Below are 21,062 nucleotides of genomic sequence, written 5' to 3'. Positions count from 1 at the left end.
AGCTACATTCATTAATACTGGGCTTGCTGACAGATGGACCCATAGCTCTAATAGTATGAGAAATTGTGTTCCCACACATCAAGGCACTACTGAGATCAAATTAGAGCAATTCAAACCAAAATGTGCTGTCCTGCAGTGGGCTCAATCTACAGCAAATTTGAGTTCCTCTGACAACAAGCAAGTCAAATATTGACAAGATGTTCCTTCATTTAGGATGCCATATCCACCAAATCCACATGTTTTCTACATTGCAATCTTTGGGAAGATCTCATTGTTCCTAAAAATCCTGACCTCCTCACTCTTTCTACTTTACTTGGCTTTCTCATTGACATGTGAGCTACCGCAGGACTGCACCACCATTGCACTGGAATCATCACCAGGCACTATACACATGCAGGTAACACAGGCAGAGCTCCTGCTACAAGCATTAAAGAAATTTCAAATTTCCTCAGTACCATCAAAAAAGGAAAAAAATAGAAACATAGAATTGTTTGGGTTGGAAAGGACCTTAAAGGTCATCTAGTTCCAACCCCAAGGAGAACAGTGTACATGCATTTTCAGTAGGAACACTCTTCCTCTATGACCACCTTCTCTTCCAGGATACACCGGCCTTGGTAGAAATTGTTATCACTTAATTGCACTGTAGCTCCACTGCATAATCCAGAAGATGGATTTGCAGCAAGGGGCAACCTGCAAATGTACTAGAAATTATAATTTCAGAATATGTGGATAAAACTGAAAACTGTGAGACCCAATGTAGTATATCACAGGAGAAAAAAAGCCCCACAATCAAAAATATTACCTAAGAGACAAAAAACTAAATAAATTCTAGGTCAAATGCGTAAAAGAGAGGACACAGAGTAAAGAGAACTGCCTTTCAAGCAGTCAAGGCAAGAGTAACACTTAATTTGAATTCAGTGAGGAAAAAAAGACCACAACCCACAACCTGAGACGTTCTGTGGCCTCGCAAGAACAAAAGAAATGCTAGTCACTTATGGACAGGGATTCTCAAGACTTTTGGCCCTGGTTGCATTAAATACAGCTACCACTGCACAGGCTCCATTAAGTACAGCTACCACTGCACAAGCACACACTCTATGTGAGACCAAATGAGAGCAGAAATGCTTAAAGAAAATGAGTCAACAACCTCATACATTTTTAAATTGAGTATGGTAGTAGAGGGATCAAAATTACTGAAACATTAAAATAAAAAGTTTCAAAAAATTAGTACTTTTAAATTACTCCTAGTAAATGGGGAAGTATCCTGTGCATCTTACACAGATTGAAAGGTGTTAAGTAGAGCAACTTCTGTTGACAGTCACTCTCTTTATAGTATCTTCACTGACATACACAGCTGCATGCTGAACACCAGCTAGCATTAGGCCTGATTTTCCACTAGATGTTTAACTGTATTGCAAACTCACTGTGTTAGATGTTATGCCCCTCTACAGTTCACAGAAATAACTCCAAAAATTAAAAATCTGCACTGGAAAGCAAAGTGACATAGGAGAAGCAGGGAATTAATGGACTGAGTTAACAGTAATACCTACCAGAAGGGAAAGGCAAGTACTGTTCTCTCATGATTTTGCTTATATTCATGAGTCATCTGAAAAATCTAACCAAACCTGAGTTGTCAAGGCTGAGTGTCAAGCAAGCTCTGCTAGGCAGGTAGTGCTTATTCACCTAAGTTTAGGATGATGATGGTCTGAAAAAAATGATTTGCAATGCAAATTGTACATGAAAAGTGAGAGAGATACTTAAAAGATAATACCTTAAAACATAGTAGACTACTCAAAAAAAGCACTGCTGCTGAATAATGGGTAACTTAGATAGACTATAGGGGCAAATAAAAGCTTATGCGGTCAGTGTCCCAGGCCTTCTAAAAGTCAGAGACACAGTCAAGTGCTACAGAAAGCCCAAGGTAGTAAACCCTGCTGAGAGCAGCAAAGGCCTCTGTAGACATACTCACAGAGACACACCTTGGATTGCACTTCACAGCAATAATGTCAGTGATTTTTTTTTTATTTTTATTTTTAATCTGAACTAAGACCAGGGGACTAATGAAGCCAAGGTTTAACACAACTGGCCCATCACAAAAGGAAAGTATGATGACAAAAGCAACAAGCTGCTGTACCACCAATATGTGAGCAGAGAGTGGCACAGATTTGCTCTGCAGAATTCACGATACAAGTTATGTACTCCAACGTGCATTATCACTTATGTGCAAAATTACTTTAAAATTGTAGAGAGCAAAGATGCTATAAAGAAGTATTTTGCAGCATTGGCTAACAGCAAGTACTCACGTTCAGCAATTTGCTGCACAGGAAAGCCCAGATAGAAGCTGAATTCCACCACAGACAAGTTCCTCAGCTGTTCACTGACTTCAGACCCATTTAGAAAACCATATCTATCTCGGATGGCAAAAACAATGCTCACGGGGCCTTGCCGAAATGCTACCCCAGGCCTGATCAGAGTTATGTTCAGTATCTGAAAAGACAGGATTGAAGCAGGGTCAGCAAAATCAAGTCACTGGCATTTTCATTCATTCCTTTACAGACTTTTTTCCCCACCTAATATGAAAAAGTGACAATTCACATCAAAACAGAGGAACATCTGTTCCAGATTGGTTCTGCCTGTTGAGTCTCAGAAGAGGCAAAGTTACATGTGAATTCCTCTTCTAAGAGTTATCCTTTAAAGTCAGTCATAATCCAGAATGATCTGAAAGCTACCGTCCAGAAAATGATGAAAAAAACCACCCAGCAGGACAGTCAGCAAAATAGATCTAGTTGTAAAAAAAGTCTTAGATGAATGCCAAACTGCATGGAACAGACAGGAAGGAATCACGGTAAAGACACACTTTGAAAATGGATGATCTCTTGGTTAAAACCTCCTGCACCATGGACACGCAAACACCACCACTGGTTAGCAGCCTTATTTTGGTACCAGTGTACACAGTAGCTGGGTTCATGTAGATAAACCTCCTCTAGACAGTAAGGAAGTATTTAAAATAAGTTTTCTATGCTGATTGTCCAAGAAATGGTTCTGCATGTTCTGTCTTCAGTCTATGCAGTCACATTGTGTCATTCATTTGTACAGTTCTGAGTCCTTTTCTATATGTACTACACAGCACACCTTAGGTACTATAAAGTTTATGCCGTTTTTCCTTCTGATTTTATCTCAGGGTACCACAGATAGGCATTTATGATGTCTGTTAAACAACATGATATAATTTTTACTGATTTTGGTATTGCAACAAAGTTAGATTAAATTTAAGAACTCAGACAGAAGAGGGAGTTGGTCTCATCAAACTGAATTACTGACTTTTCAGGGAGTTTTAACCTCTGCTGTGTGATTCAGCACCCATCACATATGCAATACCTGTCACGTATGAAGTTCCAGCAGCAGTTGTCAGAGATATCATATACTGTAAGTATTTCTAGACCTCAGAAGCAACCAGCATGTTTGGTCAGTGATGGTAGAGTGCATATAACTCCTATATTCCTTCACAGGATCCCCTGTATGGCAATGAGACCTGAAAGTTGTCTTCCAACAAAAACTTCCTAACTACACCATACTCTCTTATGGTAATATCTGATGGGAATTATTTTGATAAGGGTTGGAACAGTTTTTATTTGAAAAACTACAAACCCTATCATATTCAATAATGCTTTTGCATATAAATCATCATCTTGGGTCAGTCTTTCTAAAAGCTTGAAACCAGGGGGATATGTGCAAGTTGCAGTCAGTGAACACCTAACTCATTTTACTGTCTGGATGAAACACAGGACAACCAAAGGTGAGGAAAAAAGGGACAGACACAAAACATCCTTATCTTCTTACCTGCACAGTGAAGTTGTAGAACTCCTGGTGTTTGTTCACCTCCAGGAATGCCATTGTCAGCCCTTTCTCAATGCGCTGGCTAAAGTTGCAGAACCCAATATCCATGTTTCTAGGTACAAACTGAAGCACTGAAGACAAAGGGCACACATTATTCCTGCAGATAAGTATTTCCACGAGAGAGAACAAAACAAGCAACAGAATCCAAAGGGCTCTCTTTTTTTTTCATGGAGCTCTGGACTTATTTAGTGAAACATTGGGTAAAAAATACAGCAGAAATACATTTTGTGCTGCTGCAGTAAATTCTCTACTCACTAATATCTGTTGCAGCAGTAATTAGATTACTGAAAGATACTAGTGACAAAATACCTGCTGTTTCCTCCTGTATACTAAAAGACCTTCACTTTATACATGTGGCTAACTTCACATGACTTGAACACTAAACTGGCCTCACTGAAATCCCTAGTACCCAACAGCTCCATGAAAATCTTCAGGAAAAAAGGCAACAAATATCTTTTGCTTGTAGTCTGAAATACAAGTATTTAGCTTGTCTAAAAAACCATATCTTGGGTCCATTACTGCACTTTAGCATCAGTCTAACACTTTCAAAACACTAAATTAGCACATAATCTTTTAAATTTAGATACATTTTAAAGTCTTTCAGAGGAGAGAAAGAGCAAGCACAGGAGAGAAACACTGAGCGTAGGGGAATGTGATCAGGCACACAGACTTAATTACATGCACATCTGTGGATTTCCACATAGTCTTACCCAAAAAAAAGCCATATTTGGTTACAGACCCTAATAGCAATGTTATACCAGGTTCAAGAACAGATAATATGTCAACTGCCTATCTATATAACCATGTTAAGCAGCGGAAAAAGACACCACACCTGCACAATTGAAGAAGCTATGTCTTGCAATACAATTATTAACAAAAGCAAAACCAACAAATGAAACATACCCGAATAACAGTACTGTATTGACATTTATTACGTCTCTGCCTGTATGCTCAATCCCTGTCACTACCTCATTACACAGTCAACCAACCAGGCAGGCAGTTTTATCATGCAAATAGGACTTGGAAGATTTTAAATGACACCACTGATTCTCAAAATCTGTTACACGGGTGCTATTTTGCTTTAGATTATTAGTAGTCATGAACTTCACATAAACTGCTGCAATACAGCAGCCACGGAAAGCTAAATACTACATAAGCAATCCTACTGCTCACATTATACATGAGCAATCAATCCTCCTGCTCACCAATTCCCCTACATTATGACAACACAAAAAAGTAGCATTTAACACGAACTTAATTTGAAACTTGACACAGGCATTACAAAGTAGCTGCACTATGATTTTATGAATAAATATTTCACAGCGTATTTTTCTCTTCTTGCCTTTTGAAGCAAAAAAAAGAGCACATCTATTTCGCAATGTACTAAAAAAGAAATTCTTGAAAAAAATCATGAAATTATGGGGTTAGCAGTTTACAATTTATCATCTCTCAACCACGGACCTGTCAAGTCTGTCACTAAAAATGTAGAATTAAGATTCACAACAGTAGAACACAGGGTTTTGACTCAATCTTGCATACATAATCACAAGTGAAGAAGTGTGAATCAATATGAAGCTACCTTTCCCCCTCTTTGTATCAGGAGGTACTCACCTGTCTGAACTTGAAATCTGTTGTCTGGCACAGTGAAAGAAGGATGCAGTGAGAGGATCATGGGGGCCTCACCACGAAGGAGACTGCTGTTCACAAGCACATTTATGACAGCTATTGCCGTGTAAACAAAAGGACCTGATGTCACCAAGAAAGCAAATTTGGGGGAAATTTTATAAACCTACCAAAAAAAAAAAAAGAATCAGACATTAAAAAAATAACAAAACTTCAATGTTAAATTTGGCAGCATTTCAGACCTACATAGTCTCAGGCAGTTCAAAGCCACATCATCAAGAGGTAGGAAACCGCAATCTTTATTTTCAAAGAGCACCAGAAGCACACACACTCTGTTACTGCTGTGCCTTGCAGCCTCTGCTCCACTGCATCTCAGAGGCAACTCCCCTGTGCTAGGTACAACTACTAGAATCTCTTCAATACAACACACCAACCTCAATGCTTCTTGATTTATCACATCCCCACATAGTAGCACTCCCCCTCACCTGCATTCCCCTGGAGTACATAATATCTTCCATACAAAATTTCTGTTTATTTACCGAACTGCTTGCATAGCTTCTGCAGTTCAGTCATATACTGCAGAGTGAATACCTCCTATGCCACTCACATGTGACACACAAGGAGTAAAATACACATAACCTATGTTTTATGGATATAATTTTCACACTCAAGAACACTTTCTTCCAGGGAACACTTCTATCTGCTTATTTCAACACGGTTACCACAATTACAATTTTCCTCTTCCAATTCACATCCTGACTTTGAGTCTTCTTAAAAACCCTGAGGAGCCTTAGACATCACGTAAAAGAAATGAGATTTTAAGTTAAATATAAACCTTGATGAATGTTTCCATGCAGACATTATTTTCTACTATTTTTCAGTCACCTAAGTAAGAACAAACTGAAGGGGTTTATTTCCCCAGCATTATTTTCTTCTTCTTTGGTTTATTCCTCCAGTTTGCTTTAATTTCCACAGGCAGTCACATTTCAAAATATTTTGAGGTGTCCAACATGATGGCCTCACAGATAAATAACCTATAGACCTCAAGTTTCTAATAAATATGGACCTCTTAGATGAAGAGATGCTAGCGCCTTGCAGGTGCTGTGATGGTGAAGGGATTTGTTAGATACCTTCAGCTTCAGTATCAGCCTTATAGAAAAGCACAGTGTTGCTTAAATTGTGACCCACATGTTCCTTACTGGTATTTCTGCTGTAGTATAAAGTGATGGCAACTGCTGTTTAGATGAGACAGCAAGCAGCTCTTTCCTGTCCTCTAAAAAGCATGCATTTCAGAGAGCTCATCTTCATCAGAAGAAAGTACCTCAGTAGCAGAAGGAAATGAGAAAAATAATCTATGCTGCTCATTATGCCTTTCTTCCTTCTTAGCCCACAAATATATGCAACATCCAGCTTTTATTTTAAATGGATTTAGGCCCATAAAACTCAAATTTGTTTGATATGAATAATGTGCACAGCTCTTTTCAGTTCCTCTTATCTGAAATTTTATTCTTTTATCTCATGATGAAATAATCTCTGCAGCTTCAGTTTGTCAAATGGAAACAGCAGTTATAATGGGGAACACATGGCAAAAGAAGTTGCCCATTACTTGCAAACGAGACTACTTAAAAGGCAAGAAAAAGAGGAATTAGAATTACAAATTTCAGTGACAATTTGCTGGTGATTTCTGAAGGAATATATGCTGAGGAAGAGAGGCCTAGTGCAGCCAGCATATACTTATGCACTAGTTAGGTATTTCAGACATGAAAGCAAGGTCTGATAACAAACTCAGCAGCCTCCATCTCTGACTGGCTGCACTGCACCCTAGAGGCCAGGGTAGCCAGAAAACCCCCCCTGGAATTTTGCATTAACTTTTTCAGCTTAACAGCTAACACTGGTTCCCTTTTGTGCTTCGCTGCACCAGAAAAGTTGCAGCAGATCCAGAAAGGACATCGAAAAACCCCCACTTCTAACAGTAATTTTGAGGTAGGCAGATTAGAACAACTACAAGTCAAAACAATAGTTATTTCTGCTTGAGATATAACAGGGTTATCTAGAGTTAGCTCTCTACAACCTAATTCATACGACAGAAATAACAGACCCATGCCAGCCTACAAGATAATTCACAGAGAAGTCTATAAATTTACCTAGGATAGATGAACACAGCTCATGACTCTCAATTTGTGATTCATGAATGAGAATAGCTGCTCTTGGCACAGCTCTAATGGTTCACAAACCCAGCTGTCCATCCAACCTTCTCTTGGAAGTTTCACCTCTACTGCCAGGACAGTTAGATGCAAGCAAATTAGGTAGCTGGACCATTCACATTTTAGAGTATCACCTACTAAAGTACACAAGCACAGATTTCTTACATTAAACAAGTACAAACTTTTTACCTTAACACTTTGGGCCAGAAAGTCAGAAAAACATGCAAAATTTCACGTGCACTGTGGAGCCATTCCCACAGCAAAAGCAGAAACCTGCAGTAGGAGCAGAGAACCCCTACCACACCGAAAGAAGAACCCTTCTCCAAAGCACGATGTCTAACCCAACTCTGCTGTTTCCAGGATACAACCTATCTCATTCCCAGCTACCCTCACAGGAGAGAGTGCTGCTAGTACAGAAAGTTTTCAAGCCTCAATTTACTAGAGGTTAGAAGAGTATTTAGGAAAAATATCATTGTATCCTTACTCTGTCCCTTATGATGTTCCCTAAGCATTTCCTATTGATTACTGTCTGCCAAAATATTTGATTAGATGGCCCTTTGCCACAACTTAATCAATGCCTACACTGCACTGTACTATGCTGTGTAAACATCTGGCAGAAAGCATGAACAACCAATTTCCTCACCACCACCTTATTAAGCATCCTGTAAAGAACCTGCAGAGGGTGTTTAACTTCCTGAACATGGCCTACAAAGGCTTATAGGTTTTAAAAATGAAACAAAGCTTCTGCTTCCATTCACTTCAAGATCTTAAGGCAACAATTCTCATTGTTTTTACACACCTCAATGATACCAGCCAGAACTTCAGCAGCAGTGAGCACAGATGAAGCCAGCACGAGTCCACAAGGTGGCATCTCTGAAAGGAATATTTAACTGCCTGACAATGAACTGAACTCCTTCCTTTGGAGGCAGAGTTTACTGATTTTGGATTACAGAACCCAATAGGTTAAGAACACACCCCAAACCCCACATTAAATACAACAACAGAGTGGCTGAGGTGTACACTATACCGCATGATAAAATTTCCAAGCACAAATGAGGCTGGCAAAAACCTTTTTCCTGTTGGCATGAACTTAATGGCACCAGGGGTCCTGGCAGCAAGTCACTGCCAACGCTATTTTATTTCACACCCCAGTGCAACAAGTCAAGTCAAGGGACCATTGTATAATAGATTTTACCCAAGTGTCATAAGGTTTACATTAGAAAAAGTTGACAAAAATTACTCTTATTCAGACATCAGGTCTTATTCTTTTGCAGATGCAATATGTTGAGACCAACTGAAAAGAACTTTGAAATTTTAGGTTATTCTCACTTTGCTGTAAGGACCTTTGCTAGGAAAAAATTGAAAAAAGTTTTTTTTTTTCACTTGGCAGGATTCAACCCTGCCTCTTTTTTTTTTTCCTTCCACTTCAACAACTCACAATGTTTGAAATAATAAAAAAGGAGAGACCAAAGCTGCAACTGAAAAAGTTGGTAAAAAATTTTTCAGTTCGCCTTTTAGTGTTAAACTTGTTTCCTATTTAAAGTGAGCAGCAGTTATATTCATCGATATGAGTTTTATTTTTAAAGCATATATTACTACAAAGTCAAATTTAACTAGACTGTCTCTTGATTTACTGTACATTACATCACAGCAAGGGAACATCTGTGAGCTGTAATATGAGACACAGTAAAAAAGTAGCTTAGAGAAGCTATACCATAACTTGCAAACATACACATGGTTTCTGAGTACTCTTAACTAAAAAAAGTCAGGTCTGTTTGACTAATTAAGTTTAGCAAGATAGACAAATTCTGTTTAAAATTTTGCATTACATCACCATTTGACATACTGCTATTACAGGCAGCTCTTTTTTTTAAATAACAGTTTTGTTAGTATTTGACTGTTAGAGGTGAAGACATTTGCCAGTGATTATTTTTAGTGCAAAACCCACACCCCAAGGCATCACAAAGAACACATAAGACAGCAGCATTCTAGCATAAAATAAGCAAAACTGATTCCACAGAAATGTTTCTTCCTTTTCATAAAAAAGATTTTGCAAAGAATGAAGCTAGACTAACTACATTATTTATAAAAACAGATACTTCTGAGAAGCCTTAGGACTTCTCAGAAGCTTTTCCTATTGAGAGCTTTACAAGGTAATAGTCGGCATGACAGGAAGGAATTTAAAGGGCAAAAATACAAAACAGGATATCAAATGTTTGTTCCAATCAGCAGTCAAATATTTAGCAATGGATTTTGTCTTACTGCTGTTAATATTAAGAAGGTAAGTGCTTCCATATTACTGCGTAAGGTCACTGGAAATCAGTGTAGCTGTATCTTCATGAACTTTTGACCTCTCGACTACGCCAGTTTGCACAATCTGAAAGTATAATTCATAAACTAGAAGAAAAATCTCTTATATAAAAAACCCTGAAAAAGTTCATGAGCAGATATTGCCAAAAGGAGCTAAACTACACGTAATTCATAGTGGCAGCTCATGTAACTGAAGTTTGGCAAAATTCATAACGCTCCTATCTTGACTGAGTAATAGAGAGGTATATTCTCAGGCAGGAGTTGTTTAATTACTGAGTGCAGTGATTATGGGAGGTGCAGAAGTTAAAGGCACCAAGGGATTCTGTGTATGGAGAAACTCAAGTTATGCTCAACATTCAAACTGCTCCTTGAGTTAATTTCATAATGAAAATGAGATCATTGACTCAGAAAAGGTAATGTGGTGCTGGGCTATGACAACTACATGAATACAGTTATGAAAAAGTGCAAGTGCAGCTGAACCTCATCAACACCAGCAATTCCATTACAATATTTCCTTTAGTCCCCAGTGTTGAAGTAGATGATTGTACAACAAAGGTACACCTAAACTACCTCTACAGTCTTTTCCCATCTGACAGAGGGTTTGAGACAGAAGTGGGGAATAGAGACTTTAACCCTCATCTCAACCAGACAGTCACCCAGAGGTTAGAAAACAACACTGATACATTGTTCAAAGAAGATTCCTTGAGTATCAAAGCAGAGGAAGCTTTCAGAAAAGCCCAACATCACAGCAATTTCTAGCCCTATGAGTGGGGGAAGGACAGGAGTTACACATATCTAAAGGCTTAAAAATAACGTCTTACTATTGCACACCTGATTTTTTTCACCTGCTTTTTTCATTTGCCAAATCACGCATTTGGGATTCCACCACTTCCCCTGCAAGTGTTGATGGCCTCACTTACAACATCAAATAGCACAAGTCTGTGCAGAAAGTTTGGTTTTATTTACACTGCTAAGTATATAATCAGCTAGCAGAACAAACAGAACTTTTTAACAGGTATTTTGAAGGGTAAAGGTTCTTCAGTTCAGTTTCAATTCACCAGCCAAAGGAGGTGAGCAGGGGAGTCTGGACACTTCTTGCTCACCTCTGGCCAAACCAAGAAAGATCTGTCATAGAAAATGATGACATTCTAAAAGTAAAAAAGCTGACATCACATTCACATTAAAAAACCCAACCATAACACGACTAACATTCAAGTTAAAATAAATCTCTCTCTGATACAATACCTCATGGACTGTTAGAATTACCATTTTAGCTTGTGAACTAAACCCACTGTTGTATGACATTGATCAAAGAGTACTTGTGCACACTTCATACCACTTACCTCTAACTCTACTGATCTCCTGAACTGAACTCTGAGCACTTCTCTGATGGATTCACTGACATTTCGTAGAACAGCTCTTCGGGCCAGCACTATAAATTAATGTCAGTCAGTAAATACATTTTAGCTTCATCTGTTGGGTTTTGATTCAAAGCTGCATTTTCAATTGGGCAATGCATGAAAAAGCAGGCAATGAGATCAACTGCATCAAACAGGTAAGACAACAGACAAGGAAACAGGTAAAGGTGTGACTGTATCCTAAAAAGTGACTGTACATAAAGTTTAAGGAACTCCAGGTTTATTTTCTCTCCCATGTTGTTTTTCCATTCCTAATGTCTTTAACATTCTAGTAAAAGAATCTTCTAGAGAGCCACTGAGGCGTTCAAATGGGATCTGAAAGTAACAGCACATTCAGTCTGACCTGTGCACAACAAGCCTGCTGCCACAACACAGTTAAAGTTTGGTAGGCAACACATGGAATGCAGATGAGGTCAGAAAAAAGCCACAGAAAATATGGATCTACTTTTCTCCTAAATAGAGAGTAAACAAATGTGACACTAATTAATGAAAGGAATATCCACAGAGTAAGAAATGGCTTTAAAATCCCCACATCCCAATGGATGTCATGTCTGTTACAGTCACGCTTGCCACTTTGACTATGGGTTAAGCAAACAACTGAGAAGTGTCATGTTTTCATCCTGCAGTTACTTTCCATCAGTTACTTGCCTACAAAACTACTCAAATTACAGGTTTAAAAAAAGTCTTTCTCATCACTAGCATAGCTAGATCACTTACATACCTGGAGGATGAGATTATGCTCATTCTGCCTTACATATTACAATTAAATCTTAAGGGTAAAATGTGTTGCTTACCACAGAACATGCAGCACTTCTGCAGCTGCCCTGGATTAGTTTGCTGGTATTGTTTTGTTAACAAGCCAGGAAGAGGTAGGAAAACACCAGAAAAGCAAACACAGATGCTAAGACAATTAATTTTGAAACACATTAATGTCACTTTTTCTGGTTACAAACACACCAAATCCAACTGAAAGTAAGTATGGGAGGAGGGAAGATATAAATATAAGCTAGTAAGGGAAAATTATAAAAATGGTAGTGAAACCCAAACATTTTTTTAAACCAGTTCTCCTCTTGCATATTACAACATTACCTCACATGCAGGTGGGTTTTTTTTTTTACAAACAGCAGCAACAACTGAAAGGAGAAACTTACTCAGTCAGAACATTTAACATTTTGGCAGAACAGTACCATGACAGTAACATTCATTTACAACCCATGAAATGATAAAGCAGCCTCTAACTCAGCATACTCGTACATACGCATCAGCAATTTTAGAAGACAGTTTAATTCTCTGTGCAGTGTAAGGTATATGTAACTCACTACCAAAATGGACTTTACTCAAGTGAATTCTATTATTTTTAAGAGTAAATGATAAATCAATACTTTTACAGCTCTTTGTCTAAATTGACACCATATTTCTTTGAAAGGTTCACTTAGTTAAGTCAACATCTGCAATTTAGCTAGGGGGTCACATTACTGTGGCCCCTAAAAAAAAATCAAAATAAAAATGTTAGGAATATCTTACCTGCAGTGACTAAGTAAGCATCGGGAATGGTGATGTCACAGACATATGGCTGCCTGGTACTAGTCACAGCAGAAGTCACAACTACCAGTTCAGGTGGAGTAGTGGTCACCAGAGGGGTGGAGGAGAATATCCCCGGGCTGCCTGCAAGAGCTGTGTCATGGCTGCCTGTAGCACTAGTGACAGCGGTCGTGGGGACACTGGTGGAAGGAGCTGATGCATCAGTGCCAGCAGTTACACTGCTTCCTGATGGAACTTTATATCCAGTGGGAGGGCTAAAAGTTGGAGGAAACTGTGTGGGAGTAAATGCCACGGTCACAGACAGAGATGTTGTAGGAAAGGGCATCACGCTGACGGTGCTGGCAGCTGATGTGAGGTTGTCAGGGTCTGTGGGAGGAAGAGCTGTGGGAGCACTGCCCTCGCTGCGAGATGTTAAAAGCAGCGTGGGGTAAACTGTAGCACCAATATCCTCATCAGAAGCCAGTGCAGTTGAGAGCAGAGATGAAGATACATTTAAGACAGGAGTTGCTGGAAAGGTAGTAAACAAAGAGATCAGATTTGTTTCGCTGAGCAAGATGCTGCTGGTAACAGACTGGGTGTCCGAAGTGGGCAGCACCAGGGTAGGAACCACGGAGTGAGAGGTGGAGAGTGAAGGCTCCAACTGAGAGGTAGCTCCTGTAACAGCTGAGGTAAATGCAACTTCAGAGCCCACTGGCAGTACCGAGGGTGCTTCCAGAAACACAGATGACCCAGAGGGAAAATCTGATGATGGCATTATTTCAGGAACATGTGCATCTGGAAGGGATGATACATTTGAATAAATGTATGATGTTTGGCCAAGATGTAACTGAGAAACCTTGGTGTCAGTGGCAGAGCTGACAGTGGTAGCTAAGTCCCAGCTGGTAACATCCTCAGAAAGTACTGATGTCCCAGTCAACAAGATCTGAGGTAAGAGTGTTGATAAATCACCTTGCCTGACAGAGTAAGAATCTAGCATGGTCGATGATAAAGATAAGTAGCTAGATTCAATAAGAAACGGTGTTGATAAAAGACTGGATGGAAAATCTGAAATCTTTAAAGACAGTTCCTCACTCGTAGATGTCTTGTCAAGCAAAATCACAGATTCTGATGGCATTAATTCTGGCAATTCCAGCAAAGTTGTCCGACTGATTGAAAACGACGCTACTGGCTCACTCGGGATGATGGTAGAGTCAAACAGAATGGTGGTGGCACCAGGAAGTTCCACATGAGTGCTTAGTGTCAATGAAATTGTTTCCAGAACAGGGAGAGATTGGGCAACAGAGATATTCAATGACGTTCCTCCAGGGAGCTGATGGTAGGAAGGAGAAATTGTTATAGGTGTTCTAGTGTCTGTAGTGCTTACTAAAATGCTTGAATCAGGGATCTCTGCAAATCTTGAAGACAATGAAACAACTGGTCTTGATGGAAAAGAAGTATCAAAAATCTCAGGTGTAGGTTCCTCTAATTCATACCCATCAGTAATTATGGTTGTAAATGGAGTTACGCCTTGTATCTCAGAGGCTTTGATGGACATAGTTTCAACATAATCGCCTGAGCCCACATCATGTTCTGGGGAAAAGCCTGCTTCTGGCAGAAGTGAAACTGAGTCACAATACAGGCAGTAACTGTATGATCTCGTGAAAGGCACTGGACTCATGAGCTCACTGACAAGCTCTGATTGACTTGGTATTTCTGAACCAGCAGGCAAATTTGGTGCTGTAGTGGAGAATTCACGTGTAAACAGGCTGGCATTAAGAACTGTATTAGAGTTCCTGGAAATGGCAGCTGAGTTAAGTGGGAAAGACACAAGTGGAAGACTAATAGGAAAAAAAGCAGCCTCAGCACTGGTTGCTGAAGTTGGCGTGGCCCAGGGAAGGCTTGGAGTGGGGTATGTCCTTAGACTGAGAGATGCCGCTGCTTTGCTACTCCCATCCGTGTAAACGTCACCATACAGGACTGCACTTTGTGCTGTGGCATCTGGGATCTCAGGGCTAGTTTTACCCAGCAGCTTGAGATGAAGAGGCAATCCTTCTGAAGGAGTCCCAAAAGGCAGAGCTGTCAAACTCGCATTAATGTTTTCCTGTCCCACAACTCCAGTCTCTGAAGGAAGGGAAGTGAAATGAATAGCTGCATTTGGAGGGTACAACAGCAAGTCTCTGCTTGCTGTTAGCATTTCACGATCTGGTACAAAAGGCTTTAGTTCTGTAAGAGTGTTACTGCGTTCAGGGACGGCGCTCAACGGAGTCTTCTGCTGTGCTGTTTTTGAGATATCATATGGTGAAAAAAGGACAGATAATGAAGGTGTTAGCAACACAGTTTCTAACGTTTCTCTTGATGGCTCTACTGTATTAACTGAGTGATGATCTGTTAAAACTGCAAAAGACTTCAGCGGAGGAGTCCACTGTGCCTTTGAAAATGAGCTAACAAATTCATTGTCACTTAAGAACGCCTCATTGCTTGTTACGGAGACATCTACCAACAGCGTACTGCTCCCTTCTGAAATCCTGGCTGTTTCTTCTTGGCTAAGTAAAGTCACATCAAAGGAAGTGGTAACTGATGATAAAACCGTTTGAAGCAAATTACTTTCTTGGGACTTCAAATCACTTTTTGCTAAGGCCGTTTGTGTCCTGCTGCCTGATATGCTTTCGTGCACCTTTAAGTCCATTGAGAAAAAGGAAAAATTCTGCTGTCCCAAGGATCTTTCATCTAAGTATAGAGGGAGAGAGAAAAACAAAAGCCAACAGATTGGTACAAGTAGTAAGATCACAATAAGCATACCTCACACACGGTATTTCTGGAGACACACGCTCAGAATTCAAGGGTGAAGACAAACCCTCCATGACCAAGTCAGGTCAGAAAAATCATAAGATTCCGTGTGAAACTCCATTTCTTGGAAGTGAGCCAGGCAACACAAGCTCCTTTCACTCTGCACTGACTTGTCTCTACAGGAGCACTCTACTGAGCCCCATGGATGGGCAGAAAGTGACTCCCTCTTACCTATGCAAGGCTACAGTGCACGGCAGCAAATGGTCTCACAAAGTAAATACACCAAAATCTTACATAACTTTAGATATGCTGTTTTCCTTCCATATCACTTCATTTCCTCCAGTTATATTATTTCTTAATATTTTATATATATATATATCACTAGAAGATCTATTCTGTTTCAAGGACCAAATGCTCCCTCAGAAATGAGTGACACTTATGAGAAATGAAGAGGGGGTCCCCTTTACAGAAGACAAATGTGGACCTGGTATCAACCACACAAATTTCCTAAGTAACATGTTCACTAGTTACGCTTACATTGTCCACCATTCATCTCAAGTCTGGCCTGTTAGCAGTGACAAATTGCTTCATTACACAGTTGTCATCTTTATTCACAGCCCTCTACACGACTGCTCTGTTGATGGGCCACCTGTAATAAAACTTTCACTGCTCCAGTTTCCAGAGTTCAAGTAGTAATGGCCAGGGGAGGAGAAAAAGCTAAGAATTCACCAGATACTTTAACAAAATACTCTCCTCTCTCACAAAAGTGTTCTTGGGTTACAGAGAAGATCTGTATATAAGCTTTTCCAACTACGGATGAGTTTTGCAGAGAAATGGTTCATTATTGCTTGAATACTTTCCTGAAATGTCAAGACTGGATTAATAGCATTCAGAGCTGAATTATTAAAGGAAATCACAGAAAATTGCTGCAGAATATTTTTCAAGGACACACACAAAAGGTTCATCCTTAATTCATCTATCCCACCTGACCATCCTGTTTTCATATGGGAGCGTCCAGGCAGTGCTGCTGGACACACATTAGCAAGGCTGGGGGTGCAGGAATCACATCCAGTTAAACCATTAGGGATCAGTTTAAAATAAAAATGAGCACATACAGTACGGAGGACTGGACAGTGATACAGTACACAGCTCAACTGCAACTACATCTGTGACCCTTCAGAGGATGCCTTGAACTCAGTAACACATGGAAGGTCTTGCAGCAAAGCTCATCTGTTGTCAGTCTAACACCACTCACCAAAGGTGATAAACTGCTCTCCTTATTCCCTCCACCCTGGTTTGTTTACTAAACTTTTTGACAGAACTTTTTAAGTGCTGACACACCAACTTGATAAGTTTTGAAGGTGCTGCTCTGAAAAGCACAATGACAAGAATTAATGCACAGAGCAAATACCACTCTACCACTAATCACACCTAACCAAATAGGAGTGCTGTGATTACATCCCTTATTTGACAGATTTCATGGACAATGTTTTGCAGCACTGCAGATACTATTCTCTCAACTAGTCCCAGTCCATTTTTAGCTCCTGAAACTCACTGTAGGCATTAACAGTTTTATGATGCTTAGTTGTGGTATAAAATATACTGCCTTACAATGCTCTCAGGTGAAGGAAAAAAAAAAGAAAAAACACTTCTAAAAGCTATGTAAGACAAATACACAAGTCCATCCTCAACCTCTTCCACAGAGGTCTACTCTTTGAACACAGTACAGCGCAGCCATCATGGAATAACAGCTTTCACAAGGAGTTAACATAAGTAACAGACAATTTCTTGCAAGCACAGGACCAAAAACATCTGCTGAGCCAGATCTGTTTGCTGACCAAAAGCTGTTCCATGTTTTTTCCTCACTAGAAGCCTCCCTGGCCTTGGCTCCTTTCTTTGACTTAGGCTTCCAGCCTCTATTTTTCTCTTCGTGACATTTTGAGTAAGCAGGGAGTTACTAAAGGAAAATACTTACAAAGCTATGAAACAACCACTGTCAAAATGAATCACTTTTCTCCCTATATGCATGCACAATTCCTTTTAGCCAGCCCTGTAAAATCCTGTCCACCTTGGTCACACTTTGGACACCCAGCCCTTGCTTATAGTGAATTCCACACTGCAGGCAAACATGCTAAAAGAGAAGTCAGTTCTTGCTCATGATGGCTTTGTGCTGCAAATCCCTGCAGCAGTACACAAGGCAGCTGTGTTAGCTTCAACACAATATATGCATGGCAAATGCAGAGCTGATACACCTGACAGTTAATATGATCAGGCAAAGGCAATCTTAGTAGCTGCACTTTTGATCACACATTTCCATAAATCTCTGACCCAAAGCTAGCGGCGATTTCACAACTTTACTGTCTATACATGCCTATGCTGCATATCAATTTCCTCCTTCCTCCATAGAAAGCTCCTTTATCTTTGTTCAACTTGATCGGGAGCTGTCATATGGCAAGATCCTGCTGGAAGTGACTACATGTCACAGAAATATGTTTTGAAGAGTTACTTGCACAACCATAAGCTGTCCAACAAACATGCAGAAGAGGCAAGGTCAATCTTGGCTTTAAATTCTTTCTGACTTTAGAATTAGCTTTTGGGGTGGTTTTTTGTTTGTTTGTTTGTTTTGGGGGGGGTTGTTGGTTTTTTTGTTTGTTTGGTTGGGGATTTTTGTTTGGGTTTTTGGGTTTTTTTGACAGTCTGGTATTATTTTTTCCTTGAAACACAAAGTAATAGTAAATAACAATTTTATCATACAGTTGTACCACCTAATGTAAAGAATCTTGCCATTGATGCCAGGAAGGAAAGAATACAGCTTCTGAAGCAGGTGTTTCATTTTCTGAAGGAAAACACACTGTGTCATGAAAAAGTTACAAGCTATAAGACAAGTTAAGAGCAGTGCTACTTGAGTTAAGTGGAATGGGAAAAATTCACCTGTGCATATAGGATTTTGAAACAGCTCCTCACCGGCAAGTTCAGGAGCTGATGTTCCACACTATTTGCTTTGCTTAGTGTTTTAGAAGCAGGGAGCATTAGTGACATGCCATTAATAACACAAATTGGTGTTTTCTGTCATCTCCAGAGAACAGTGTACCACTTGAATACTGCTTGTCAGAACTGAGCGTGCCTCTCAGGGAGAGCAGATGGGACGCGTGGCAGATGTGCCTGGGAGCAGCCAGACAGTCCACAAAGAGCAAGGAAAAGCAAAGGAAAAAGAGACTAGAAGGCACACCATGGCATGACAATCGCCCTCATCAGTGCAGAGTGGCCGATCTGGCTATACCATGGGACAAAGAAAGCAGACAGATTGCACATGTTCTGGTGCATCTCAATGCCACGACTGCACAAAGCTATTGATGAATATCAATGCTGACTTGTTTGTTTGCACAGCTGCTACTGTCGGGTGACAGTTTCCCCTGTACTGCCGTTGAGTGAGGCAAAGGGGACAGGCTGATGATCAGACAAGCCAGACTCGGCCAAGCTGATAACATTATGAAAAAGAATAGATAGCTTAGGGAACAAAGCTGTGATCCCAAGCTACAGCAAAGGGGAGGAAAGGCGAGCACTAGTGGCAGGGACCCCAGGAGGCACAGATGGCACCAGTACAATGCCTCAGCTCAGACGTTCGGGCACAGGAGAAGCAACAACATAGGAAGTGTGCTGGTGGGCTTGGGGTGACGAACTCTCTGCTGCTTCTGCTGTCCCCCGAAACTGATACGAGTCACAAGCAATTCACAAGTAATGAAACCTGTGACTGAACACAACAACCCCTTTAACTGCCAGATCCATAATTACAGAAGCACATCCCTGCACCAGTAACGCTGGCATAAATTTGTGTGAATTCGAGAAGCACAGCACTTCCTCGTGACTACAGCAAAGGACTGCTGCAGTCCATAGACTTCTTTGGGGACAAAAATATACCATCTCTGCTTGCCAGAAAACTATGTGTGTTCATAAACTAGGAACTAGACTAGTCATTTTTCTAGAAAGCAATTAGAGGGATGCAGATTTCATCCTTCCTGTAGTTGCAGTGCTAAAAAGTAATGTTTGTTCTATAATCTATAATAATAATTTTAAAAAGTTTCAAATACGTATTTGTAATAATATATGTACATAATCAAGTGCTTTCATATTTTCTTTAATTATAATAAATATACGTTCATATATTTTTAAATGCAGGATGCAGATGTAATCTCTGCCATTGATGTCTCATGTGACTTCAAAAAAGTTGCATCGTTTTTCTGCACTCTCCTATTAAAATGTGGTAATTTTACAATATCACAATTCTCAGTATCTACTAAAATGTAGGTAATTTTCTATATTATGAAGATGTTCAACTATAGATGAAAGGTACAATCATGACAACAACAGAGAAATCTTTACTTGTGATAAAATTAAACCTTGAGAATAGAACTAGTAATTATTGTTTTGTTACTTTTGAGAAACCACGTAATTGCTAATAAAGTATACAAAGATCAGAAAGTGCCACTAGACTCTTCTGTATACTAACACAATGATCTACAAAATTAAATTTTAGTAGCTTTATTTTTTAGGCATGAAGAAAAATTGCTCTTTTATTGCTGCCCATTGTTTCAAACTGATGCATTTTAGGTAGAAAGGCAGCCAATGTTACATACATTCCAAATATTATGGGAAAATTCCTAAATAACTATGTAACAACAGCTCCCAAATTATTGGAATTAAAGCTATGAACTCACTAGGCACATTCACCACTTGAAACAGCTCCCTGACTATGGGGTAGAGTAGCATAACACATTTAAGGGAAGCTTTTAATAACATTTTAAGTTTTTCCTTGAGAAATGGAAAGTAAGAAGTTGAAGCTACTGAACATATCACAGGATGAGACCACCCAAGGGTAGAGAAAATGATGGATGAAAATGTATCTTAAAAAAATCGTAACTCTTCCTTCCTAAAGCTTAACACTTAATAACTTTCCAATTTACTTAACAGCATTTAGTTCAGCTTCCATCAAAAAGAGCTTGTATGCATTAGGTCATTGCAAAAAATTTACACAGTTCCCTTGTGTAAGCCTCTAAGTAAATTTCTTAGGTGTCTGGCTTGTAGGAAAATACCAGTCACAGAAGCATGTACAGACGAAAAGCTGTCTGCTTTCTTCTCTGAGAGGCATTAGGCATGGATTGAACAGTGACAGTAATCACCTCTGGCACACAAAAGCCAGGGAGAGGAGGGGATGGGAGCCTGCACCATTCCTCCCTTCCGGAGCTCCAGCTCACAGCTCCTCTGTGGGGCTCTGGACAGATTTTGGAAGGTTGTGTTCCTCAGA

At 39.8% G+C, this 21,062-nt stretch overlaps 1 protein-coding gene across 4 annotated transcripts in view; it reads right to left on the bottom strand.

Annotated features, from left to right (window-relative positions):
- KIAA1549 (KIAA1549 ortholog) overlaps nt 1–21,062 on the bottom strand; it is a 148,999-nt gene that overhangs the window by 63,456 nt on the left and 64,481 nt on the right. For all 4 annotated transcript variants that reach the window (XM_027680508.1, XM_027680510.1, XM_027680509.1 and 1 more), the window contains exons 2-6: nt 12,977–15,700; nt 11,378–11,466; nt 5,509–5,686; nt 3,841–3,968; nt 2,304–2,487 (exon numbers count right to left, since the gene is read on the bottom strand). In XM_027680508.1, the coding sequence (XP_027536309.1) occupies nt 2,304–2,487; nt 3,841–3,968; nt 5,509–5,686; nt 11,378–11,466; nt 12,977–15,700 (3,303 nt within the window). The remainder of the gene's footprint in view (nt 1–2,303; nt 2,488–3,840; nt 3,969–5,508; nt 5,687–11,377; nt 11,467–12,976; nt 15,701–21,062) is intronic.

Source organism: Neopelma chrysocephalum, unplaced genomic scaffold, assembly GCF_003984885.1.
Source record: "Neopelma chrysocephalum unplaced genomic scaffold, ASM398488v2 Primary Assembly neopelma1_59, whole genome shotgun sequence".
NCBI lineage: Eukaryota > Metazoa > Chordata > Aves > Passeriformes > Pipridae > Neopelma > Neopelma chrysocephalum.
This window is presented reverse-complemented; position numbering and strand designations above follow the sequence as displayed.